Source organism: Scyliorhinus canicula, chromosome 2, assembly GCF_902713615.1.
Source record: "Scyliorhinus canicula chromosome 2, sScyCan1.1, whole genome shotgun sequence".
Lineage (NCBI taxonomy): Eukaryota > Metazoa > Chordata > Chondrichthyes > Carcharhiniformes > Scyliorhinidae > Scyliorhinus > Scyliorhinus canicula.
In genome coordinates this window covers 270,960,374-270,972,798 of record NC_052147.1, presented here as the reverse complement: position 1 = coordinate 270,972,798, position 12,425 = coordinate 270,960,374, and the positions used below count along the sequence as shown (strand labels likewise).

Below are 12,425 nucleotides of genomic sequence, written 5' to 3'. Positions count from 1 at the left end.
GAGGCTGTCAGCTGGTGTCAGATTCTGACACATTTTGTTTTTATTGCTGTGGTTGAGATCGGGTGAGCTCCTTTCACTTTGAGCTCGCCTGAGGTGAAAGACCCACCTGAGTTCAGAATTGTAGCGAGCAACAAGGTATTTTTCTTTTATTCCTTTTCAGATCATCCTCATCGACAGATAACCTTTTTATGCACCGTGGAATCTAACAAATTCCTCGATCTCGCACTTCGTGGACACAGTGCATGCTGATATTTAACATGTGTTTGGCTGTCCGTTTAGGGCATTTGGCACTACAATCTACTGGTTCGGAAATGAAATGAAAATGAAAATCGCTTATTGTCACGAGTAGGCTTCAATGAAGTTACTGTGAAAAGCCCCTAGTCGCCACATTCCGGCGCCTGTTCGGGGAGGCTGGTACGGGAATTGAACCGTGCTGCTGGCCTGCCTTGGTCTGCTTTCAAAGCCAGCGATTTAGCCCAGTGTGCTAAACAGCCCCGGAGTGAAGGGGACGATATTTAACCACAGTATATCTTACTTCAGCTGTATTATGTTATTCACATCCTCAGGTTGCAGTTCAGGTCCAGCAAGATTCACTGGACAACTCAAGAGTCGTTCAGCCCATCGTGCATGCACCGGTCAAAAACAAGCACCTAAGTTTTCTAATCCCATTTTCCAGCACTCGGCCCATAACCTTGTGTGTCTTGGGATTACAAGTGCACATATAAATACTTTTTAAATGTTCTGAGGGTCTCAGCCTCCACGACCCTTTCAGGCAGTGAGTTCCGGACACCCCCCCCCTCCCCCCCCACCCCGACCCCCCCACACCCCCACACCCAACCTCTGCATGAAAAATATTTTTCCGCACATCCCCTCTACACCTCCTGCCTCTCACCTTTAATCAATGTCCCCTGGTCATTGATCCCTCCACCAAGGGGAAAGGTTTCCTCCTGCCTATCTATGCATATCATAATTTTATACATTTCAAACATGTACCCCCACAGTCTCATCTGTTCCAAGGAAAATGGCCCCAGTCCGTCCACCTAGGACTTGGTTCTCCACTCTGCAACTGGATCCTCGATTTTCTGACCAACAGACCACAATCAGTAAGAATGAACACCAACACCTCCTCCACAATAGTCCTCAATACCGGGGCCCTGTATGACTGCATACTTAGCCTCCTACTCTACTCACTGTAGACACACGACTGCGTGGCAAAACTTGGTTCCAACTCCAACTACAAGTTTGCTGACGATACGACCGTAGTGGGCCGGATCTCAAATAACGACGAGTCAGAATACAGGAGGGAGATAGAGAGCCTAGTGGAGTGGTGTAGCGACAACGATCTCTCCCTCAATGCCAGCAAAACTAAAGAACTGGTCATTGACTTCAGGAAGCAAAGTACTGTACACACTCCTGTCAGGGGATTGTTAGCAGTTTCAAATTCCTAGGGGTGCACATCTCCAAAAATCTATCCTGGTCCACCCACATTGCCGCTACCACCAAGAAAGCACAACAGCGCCTATACTTCCTCAGGAAAATAAGGAAATTTGGAATGTCCGCATCAACCCTTACCAACTTTTACAGATGCACCATAGAAAGCATCCTATCGGGCTGCATCACAGCCTGGTATGGCAACTGCTCGGCCCAGGACCGCAAGAAACTTCAGAGAGTCGTGAATACCGCACAGTCCATCACATGAACCTGCCTCCCATCCATTGACTCCATCTACACCTCCTGCTGCCTGGGGAAAGCGGGAAGCATAATCAAAGATCCCTCCCACCCGGCTTACTCACTCTTCCAACTTCTTCCATCGGGCAGGAGATACAGAAGTCTGAGAACACGCACAAACAGACTCAAAAATAGCTTCTTCCCCACTGTCTCCTAAACAGACTCCTAAATGACCTTTTTATGGACTGACCTCATTAACACTCCACCCTGTATGCTTCATCCGATGCCAGTGCTTATGTAGTTACATTGTATATCTTGTGTTGCTCTATTATGTATTTTCTTTTATTCCCTTTTCTTCTCATATACTTAATGATCTGTTGAGCTGCTCGCAGAAAAATAATTTTCACTGTACCGAGGTACACGTGACAATAAACAAATCCAATTCAATCCAATCCAATCCAATCTCTCTTCATAACTAAAGCTCCCCAGCCCAATCAAAATCCTGATGAATCTCCTCTGCACACTTTCGTGTGCTATCACGTCCCTCCTATAATGTGGATTCCAGAATTGCACACAATACTCTAGCTGTGGCCTAAACAATTTTTAATACAGATTCAGCATAAGTTCCCTACTCTTAAACTCAGTTTCTCGGCTATTAAAGGCAAGTGTACCATATGACTTCTTAACCACTTTACCTGCCCTGTTACCTTGAGGGACCAGTGTACATGCACACCGAGGTCCCTCAGTGTTTCCTCGGGTCCAGCTGTTCATCATGTATTCCCTTGTTATGTTTGTCCTGCCCAAGTGCATCACCTTACACTTATCCGGATTGAATTTCATTTGCCACTGATCAGCCCATCTAACCACCCCATCTATATCCCCCTGTAATCTAACGCTCCTCACTACATACCACACGACCAATGTTCATACCATCTGCTATCTTATTGAGCAACTCTCCACCATTTAAATTTAGATAATTTATGTAAACTACAAAAGTGCTCCAACACTGATCCCTGCAGGACACAGGCTTCCAGTCAGAAAAAAACACTCCACGCCCTTTGCTTCCTGCCAACCAGCCGATTCTGGATCGAATTTGCCAAATTTCCTCAGATCACATGGGCTCATACCTTGGCTGTCAGTCTCCCATATGGGACCTTATCAAAAGCCTTGCTGAAGTCCAAGTGGACGAGATCAAATGCATTACCCTCGTCTACACACCTGATCGCCTCTTCGAAAAATTCAGTCAAGTTGGTCAGACTTAACAAAACCATGTTGACTGTTCTTCATTAATCCCTGCCTCTCCAAAGGCAGATTAATTCTATCCCTCAGAATTGTTTCCAATAGTTTCCCCAACATTGAGGTCAGACTGACTGGCCTGTAGTTTCTTGGTTCATCACTCTCCGACATTGGGTGATTCCTTTTCCATCTGCGTTATAGGTCCTAACTCATATGAAGAATTTGGGGGCACTGGGGGATAATTGTAGGATTTGGAATTTTGATGAGGAGTCAAGTTAGAACACTTGGCTATACCCAAATACCTGGGTGTGCTGGGTATATTTTGTTCGTTACTCTATCTTCCATTCAGGTGGTCGCACTTTAGAAACATCAAATAAAATATTGATGCCTTCCCCAAGGCTGTATGGATAAAGGTTTTGTCCGCAGTGAGAGTCCTGCCAACTTTTTAAAATTCACTGCAACAAAAACCCGATATAAATTTCTCCCCCAGAAAAAAACATACTCAAAGATTCGACTTCCACACTAGATGTCACAGCAGACAATAATGTAATGACTCCCGGAAATATTTTGGCAAGTTGTCAGCAGAGAAGAATGCCTTGAACAACCAAGGTTGAAAGTGATTGAGCACCTTTCTTAAACCCCAGAAATAGAGCCTTTGATGTATTTCTAGAGGTCTTGCTTCAAGTTTAAAATCCCACCAAATGCAAGGCAACGTTATGTGTCGTTCAGGTTTTCACACTCAACGGTTCCAACCGTTTAGTGTGCGCGTGAATCAGTCGTCTACTGACTGACCTACTTCGTGGACTAGGTATCGGCTAACAGAAAACATAAGTGATCCACAATGAGCATAAGAATTCAGAAAATGTGTTGTGATATTGCATAATTTGCCTCTTGCAGAATTACATGCGTAACAGTAATTCTCAACCAGCCATCAGTTTTTACATTTACACTGATGTGTAATAATTGCACATAAGCTGCCTACCCAAGTGTTGTCTTCTTGACGATACTGCTTCCAATTCCTCTCAGTGTCACTGACCATCAGCACATAACTCGTCACCCAATCCGAGCTCCCATATCGGCCTTGGGTTGCTATGGCAGTGATTTCTGTTCTCTCGCCAAGATCTATCTGTAACCATTGGTGTCTGTTAGAATCCACTGGGGACCATCCACCAGCACCTTCAAAGAAAAAAATTTGAATTACCAAATGATTGGGACATAGGAAAAAAACATTCAAACTCTGTAAACACTCTGCTTCGAGGTGAAGAAACTCATTATTCGCTAAGAGAAAATCTGCAGGTTAAAACATTGACAAGGCCATTGTTGAAGGATCACTATCAGATTTACCTGATTTATTTATTAACATGCCTCAATTTTATTTGAACAGCATCAGGTTTGGCAGAATAAGGTGTTCCATGATGAAATTTTGCTAAATAGGAAACAGGCTCATTCTGTCACATGCTTCCCAACATACAAAGAGCTTGCCACGGGGCTGTCAATTCCCGCAAGCAGTTCTGATCCTGCATATTGAGCCAACAATTTTAGAACAGCTTCGACAACCCCCAGGGGTCATTAAAATAATGAAGGAAACTGCCAGGGGTGTAAAAGGAATGATTCTTATCTCTGGAATGAAAATATTGAATCAGAGGGCACAGGGCATGATTTTGCGGGTCTGTCAGCTGCAGGCGCAAATCCCTCAACGGCCATAAAGTATAGCTGGAGGCCAAAAACGGGATTTGCGTCAGCGTGATTTCCGATTGTCATCTTCCCGAGCCCCGCCCCGATGATGTGGTCAGGTTCACGCCCAGGATGGTCAAGAAGCTGATGCAAATAAATTTGGTTCAATTTTAACATAATTAGAGACTTCAAAGTCAAATCTTCAGACCTCATTGAACCTTCACACCCACCACTGTGAAGTCACGCGGGCGTGAATTACTACTGGTATTTGAAAACGGGAAGCAGGCACCCTGAACTCTGAGGGAGAAAGGAGGTAAACCTCTCTCGCCACCTTGTGTCGGGGCATACAGGGGAACAGTTGCTGTTGGCCAGCTTCAGAAAGGGCATGGTTCAAGGGTTTTGGAGACAGGGGGGGGTGTCAGGGGCCTCATCCATGATGGGGGTCAGTCTGCAGGCTGTGTTGTCAGGAAATGATAATGAGCGCCGATTTACTCAGCTGTTAATGGCATGAGAGTATGGGGGTGCCTGTGGGTTTCAGGGTGATGAACCCCTCAGCATTTGTCCTCACATACTGAGCCATCCGACTTCTCCAGGCAGGGCTCTGACGTCTCACCGAGTCTTTGCTCTGCAGATGCCATTCTTGCAGTGTTGGCCTGGGTGTCAATTAATGCCGGCAGCATCTGCTGTGACTGAAGACTTTTGGACTCCCCCATTTGGCCTTGCAGCCACAGGAATGTCGCTGACAACCTCTCTTGGCATTCCGGCTCTGCCATTGCAACTCAAGCAACTGAGGGATGAACGAGTCCACAGGCACAGCACCTGGCTGGAGCACAGATGCATGCTGGGAACCAACAGGCCTCAGACTGTCAGATCCTCGGGATGTTCCTGTCTGCACCTGAAGTGCATCAGAAGCTGTGTGACACTCATCACAGTGAGACACCTGTCTGCTAACTTCGCCCACTGAGGTACTTGGCTCTGCGATGGTGGATGGTGCGGGTGATAACTGTGATGCGTCATCTGTGTCCTCCTCGGAGATCTCCTCTAGGGTGCCATCAAGGGTAGCCGGGTCGTTTACAGCCTAGGCTCATTGGTTGATGTCCCTGCAAGGCAAGGAATATAGGGCGGGATACGCTGACCCTCCCGCCGGGTCGGAGAATCGTCAGGGGGCGGTGTGAATCCCACCCCCGCCTGCTGCCGAATTCTCCGGCGCGGGGATTTGGTGGGGGTGGGAATCGCGCCGCGCCGATCGGCGGCCCACCCCCCCGGCGATTATCCAGCACGCGATGGGCTGAGTGGCTGCCGTTTTTTGCCGGTTCCGCCGGCGTAAATTGGAGTAGGTCCTTACCGGCGGTACCTGGCGGTGCAGGCGGCCTCCAGGATCCTCGGGGGGGGGGGGATATGGCCCCGGGAGGTGGCCTGGCCTGCGATTGGGGCCCACCGATCAGCGGGTGGAGCTGTGCTGTGGGGGTACTCCATTGTTCTGCGTCGGCCGCTGTGGTCCTCTGCGATGGCTGACGCGGAGAAGATCCCCCCCTGCACATGCGCTTTGATGACGCCAGCGTCTGGCGCTCCCGCGCATGAGCCAACTCGTGCCAGCCGGCGGAAGCCCTTCAGCGCAGGCTGGCATGGCACCAAGCCCCTTCCCCGCCGGCCGGTATGGCGCAAACCACTCTGGGGCCGGCTCAGCCCCTGAAGGTGCGGAGGATTCCGCAACTTTGGGGCGGCCCGATACAGGAGTGGTTCAAGCCACTCCTCGGTGCCGGGACCCCGCCCCACTGGGTAGGGGCAATCCCGTCCATGGTTTTTGTGCATCGTTTCGTCAAAGGGTTGGACAAAAAAATATCACTTGAGACTGATCCTCTGGATGAAGGTGCAGTGCATCCTCACTTTTCTGTTGCAGGCTAACCTTGCTCTCTGAGCAGGCCTGCTCCTAGACCTCCCCTGCGAGCTCCACGGCCCTGTCCTCAAAAGGAGTCAAGAACCTTCGGTCTGGCATTCCACCGTCTGATGTTTCTCGCTCTCTGTGTCTGTGGGCAATCTTCTCCTGCAGGGACACAAAAGGAGATAACATGAACCAGACCCCTGGCAGTTCGGATGCCAACTGGCATGTGTGGGCACTGTGCTTCAGCAGGGAGGAGTTCTGATGACCAGTGCCGGGGGGGGGGGGGTGTTTTGAGTATGATGCTGGGAGTTCAGGTCCTGGTAACCTGCTAGGTGGGGCATTTGGGTTCAAGGTGATGTTCCTGGGGTTGATGGAAAGGTGGAGTGCCAAGGACTCTTGCAGATCCTAGTAGGATATTCATTTAGCTCCAAAATTGAACCCCCATCCTCTTGGTCAGGCTGCTGGAACTAACCAGGTGGGATTGGTGACCTTGCTGGAGGACCTCCTGCCAAACCGCCTCTCCTCCATGGCATCCAGCAATTATAAGGGCAGCACGGTAGCCTTGTGGATAGCACAATTGCTTCACAGCTCCAGGGTCCCAGGTTCGATTCAAGCTTGGGTCACTGTCTGAATGGAGTCTGCACATCCTCCCTGTGTGTGCGTGGGTTTCCTCCGGGTGCTCCGGTTTCCCCCCACAGTCCAAAGATGTGCAGGTTAGGTGGATTGGCCATGATAAATTGCCCTTAGTGTCCAAAATTGCCCTTAGTGTTGGGTGGGGTTACTGGGTTATGGGGATAAGGTGGAGGTGTTGACCTTGGGTAGGGTGCTCTTTCCAAGAGCCGGTGCAGGCTCGATGAGCCGAATGGCCTCCTTCTGCACTGTAAATTCTATGATATCTATGATAAGACTATAAGACATAGGAGCAAAATTAGGCCACTTGACCCATCGAGTCTGCTCCGCCATTCAATCATGCCTGATATTTATCTCATCCCCATTCTCCTTTTGTCTGAGCACTACCTGGGCACTGACACTGTCCCTTGGGAGTGGGTGATGGGGCGTGGGGGCGGGGCGGGGGCGGTGGGGGGGGGTGTTCCATGTGAACTTTTGTGCATTGAAGCGGCCTTTAAAAATTGCACCCCAATCTTCAAAAAAACAGGTTGCCGGTGAGAGGGCACACCCCACCAGCGCGACATCGTAGGTCCCGTTCCTTGCCTTTTTTTTTTGTATCTCTTGCACGATACAGTGGAGAAAGCACCGCGCTCTGCTTTTCTCACCCATCATCGGGCTTTGTCGTTATTCTGGAAAATTCCGCCCGATGACGACTGCTATAGACATAGGGCGAAATTCTCCCAAAACGGGAGAAATCGTAAAACTGCCGTAAAACCCGGGCGGGTTTTACGGCAGCGCGCCCCTTCCCGACGGGGGACCGATTCTGGTCCCCCGTCGGGGCTAGCAGCCCGACGTCGGAGGCTCCGACAAGTCGGGCTTAACGATTTTCGTTAAGCCCGCTTGCCGGAGTTAGCGCCGGCTGACGCGTCATATGACGTTAGCCGCGCATGCGCAGGTGGGAAGACTCCACCCGCGCATGCGCGGGTGACGTCATCGCGTTTTTGCACGAAACCCGCGCATGCGCGGGCCGGGTTGCCCCTCAGCCGCCCCGCGTATTGATACTGCGGGGCGGCGGAAGGACAAATAGTGCGCGGGCATCGGGCCCGCTGCCCGCGATCGGTGCCCACCGATCGCGGGCCCATGGCACCCTTGGCACGGCCGTGGTACTGCCGTGCCAATCGGTGCCATGGTTATTTTTTGCGAGTTTGTCACGACGTTTTTACGAACGGCAGGACCAGGTGTGTTTGCCGTTCGTAAAAAGGTCGTAAAGGGCTGGGACTTCGGCCCTTCTAACAGCTGAGAATCGCTGCCAGCCGTAAAAAAACGGCGGCAGCGATTCTTGTCGGGATTTCGGCGGGGGGGGGGGGGGGGGGGAAGAATAGCGGGAGGGCGTCAAAAAAGTCGGGAAGGCCCTCCCCCTATTCTCCCACCCGTCGTGGGGGGGGGGAGAATTTCGCCCATAGAGAGGGATAGACAGTTACACAGCCTGTGCACAGAGTGCTACTTCAGGAATCTATCAATTTATTCTCTAGTATCTACTTCAGTCTGGCAATTTTGTCTGATTCCACATGTAGAACTGTAGGACTTTCTCCTCAATACCAATAGGCTGTGTCCACAGCCCAACAATACCAAATAGTGAATGTGTTGGGACACAAATTATACGTAGGAACACTTCAGGCATTACTTAAAATGACATATGAAATGAGCAAGATAGCAACAGAGAAGGAACGATGAACTTCAGACCTCTTCTCTCTGAATCTGCGTGTTGTGGTATATAATTGAAAACTATGTTCAAAGTTCAGGCCTGCTGCTAAGCCACTGGCACTGTCGACAGATTTTGGTGTCTTGTTCAATGAAAAAAAATGAACAATGAATTGTGACTTTTTTTGTCCAGCAGGATGAAAATTCCCAAGAAGCCATAAGCATTAAAAAGGAATCATTTCACAAAGGATTGCCGGATGTGAGTGATTCAAAGGGTATTTAAATTGTACAGCATGTAAGCCAATCTTGTTTGCCAGTGAGCAGTTACTACACTAAGTCACATTTTATCCTTCAGTTTCTCGCAGTACCAGAGCAACTGAGGTCAGGCTGTGACACTTAAAGAATGAGACGATCTTTTCTCGAAAAACATATTTGAATATTGCTGAAAGGAAAGGCATGTCACTGAAGTTTTTTGTCCTGCGTTCGTCAGGGATAGCACAAGAATGCCAAATTTTAAACATTTATGACAATTCGTTCTCAAGGAGAAAAGAGTGGCGATTGGTCGGTATCAACTCTGATTGGCTGGCGTCAGTTCCGGTTTGCTGAGGTGTTGCCATGGGGAAAGCAGCTACAGGCTCCCAAAGCTCCCATGTAATTCAAAAAATTTGCAATATTTGAACAAATTCTTTTGTGTTTGCAGAGAATGCGTCCTTGCATTTAAATGTGTGTTGCTTTTAACACGCAAAATTGAGCCTCATTAGGTGGTCAACTGATTGTCTCCAGGATACCTTGTGGCATGGGTTGTTCCCAAATAAAGTATAAGTTGTACAAAGTTCATGGGGGCAGCAAAACATGAGATGCTGTGTTTATTTATTTTGTTATCATATTATGTACTTGTGATATGAAAATGAAAATCGCTTATTGTCACGAGTAGGCTTCAATGAAGTTACTGTGAAAAGCCCCTAGTCGCCACATTCCGGCGCCTGTCCGGGGAGGCTGGTACGGGAATCGAACCGTGCTGCTGGCCTGCTTTAAAAGCCAGCGATTTAGCTGAGTGAGCTAAACCAGCCCCATCTTGGCTGGACAAAAATATCTTGGCTGGACAAAAATACTGGCGCATACACATGGAGCGGGATTCTCCACCGGCGGGATTCTCCATTTTGCCGGCGCCAGGGGGGTTTCCCGACGGCGTGGAGCTGCTCCACAATGGAAAACCCCATTGACCGGCTGCGTAACGGAGAATCCCACTGGCAGGTCGATGCAGAAAAGTGGCGTGGCGGGGTGGAGAATCCCGCCTTTGAAGTTCTGGTACCCAACTGAACTGGTCTGTTCCACACACACACAGAAATGGCCACAACCACCCGGCCCCTCTTAATAAAAAAGTTACCACAATGTTAAAATTTCATCCAACTTATGTAAATTTATTGTTTTTCATTTATTCACAAATCTACTTCACCACTGGTTTCCTATTCCGAAGAGGATCTCTCCTTCCGCAGCCCAATCTTTCAGAACTTATGGAAGGACGTTGACCTGCCATTGTCTGAGTCTGAGGCGAGTATTTCCCTTGATCTTCAGTTGAATTTTCCATCTCATCAGACATGTCCATCTGACCCTCTCTCGGTTCTGAACCGGTTTCAGGTATAACTTCAATTGGAGTATCTTTGGTATTCTACTCATATCCCAACTATCCAATTAATCAGGCTCATTTGACACTTCCCAGCTTCCTTCTTCGCGAATCTCAGAAGGTAAAACGTGATAGCAGCCACTTCAGCTACTTATGATGATGGCAATCTTGCAACTTGAACCTCTGGTTTAATTTCAGTCTTCTTTCTCACACCCTACCCCTATCATGAATCTCTTCATGCCTGGATTGTTCCTCGTCTACTTATTGTGATAAATGTGACTTCAGCAACGAACACCTCACCCAAGGTTATCTTTTAAGTGTTCTGCCAGTAGTAATCTGAGGTATGTTACAGTAAATAAACAAAAAAAATCACCCAGTCTGTAATTCAATGCCACTTGACATTTCTTCCAATTTGTTTGACTAAAGCTCTCTTAACAATTTGCACAATGCGTTCTCCTGCATCATTTGAAGCAGGATGATAAGAGGGAGCTTTAGTGTGTTTTACTCTGTTCATTCTCATGAATTTCAAAAGCTCTTCTGAACAAAACTGAGGTGCATATAGTCAGATGCAATTTCCTCTGGGAATCCATAAGCAGCAAACAAACTACCTAACATAACAAGAGTTTTGCTAGTTATTGCTTGATTCATCAAGATTCAAAAACAGCTTCATCCCCGCTGTTACCAGACTCCTTAACGACCCTCTTATGGATTGAACTGATCTCTCCACACATCTTCTCTACTGAGCAGTACAACAGACCGTATGTTTCACCCGATGTCTGTGTCTGTGTATTTACATTGTGTATTGATCGTATGTCGTATGTTTTTTCATGTATGGAACGATTTGTCTGGACTGTACACAGAAGAATACTTTTCAGTGTACTTCGGTACACAATATACCGAATCCAATCCAATCCGAAACCCCTAAACCTACTTCAGCTGCCAATCACAATGAATGCTTGTTGATGCCCTTCAAATTTTGTAAAATCGAGGTGCAATCTCTCCACACTCTAGCTGACAATTTGCATGATTAAAAAGATACTAACGTGCCTCACGGCGCCGAGGTCCAAGGTTAGATCCTGGCTCTGGGTCACTGTCCGTGTGTAGTTTACAAATTCTCCCCGTGTTTGCGTAGGTTTCACCCCCACAACCTAAAAGATGTGCAGGATAGGTGGATTGGCCATGCTAAATTGCCCCTTGATTGGAAAAAAAATGAATTGAACATTCTAAATTTATTTTAAAAAGATACTAACGGTGACTTCTTTTCTACTATTTCACTGTATCGCCATTTCCAAATATAGTTTTTGCAAAACTCTTTCAATAGCTCATTCCTAAGTGTCGATCCTGAAAGTCAAACTGTTTCTGCGAACTGTACTTTGAGGAATTACCACTCTGGTTCCGCTCATAAACAGTCCAAAGATGTGCAGGTTAGGTGGATTGGCCATGCTAAATTGCCCTTAGTGTCCATAAAGGTTGGGTGGTGTTGCTGGGTTACAGGGATAGGGTGGAGGTGTGGGGATAGAGTGGGGTTGTGAGCTTGTGTTTCAATGGGCCGAATGGCCTCCTTCTGCACTGTAAATTCTATGATTCTATGATAACACAACTTTGATCAATTGGCAACTCATTGTTATGCAGAGAAAATGGTTTTAATTGTAAATGCAGCAGCTGCGTCAGCCAACCATTTGCGATATAATCATATGCCCTTGTCATTACAGGGCCCCTATCAGTTCTACCAACATCTGCTGTGACTGGAAACTCACCTGTGTGAAGGAAAATTCACATTCCCTGTTGGGCTGTACCTAACAATAATAATCTTTATTGTCACAAGTAGGCTTACATTAACACTGCAATGAAGCTACTGTGAAAATCCCCAAGTTGCCACACTGCGGTGCCTGTTCAGGTACATTGAGGGAGAATTCAGAAAGTCCAATTCGCCTAACAGCACAACTTCCAGGACTGTAGGAGGAAACAGTGCACCCGGAGGAAACCCACGCAGACATGTGGAGAACATGAAGACACCGCACAGACAGTGAC

The 12,425-nt window shown here is 47.9% G+C and overlaps 1 protein-coding gene across 1 annotated transcript in view; it reads right to left on the bottom strand.

Annotated features, from left to right (window-relative positions):
• LOC119962140 (contactin-associated protein-like 5) overlaps positions 1-12,425 on the bottom strand; it is a 1,413,266-nt gene that overhangs the window by 1,210,052 nt on the left and 190,789 nt on the right. The window contains exon 3 of the mRNA XM_038790064.1: positions 3,887-4,080. Coding sequence (XP_038645992.1) covers positions 3,887-4,080 — 194 coding nt within the window. The remainder of the gene's footprint in view (positions 1-3,886; positions 4,081-12,425) is intronic.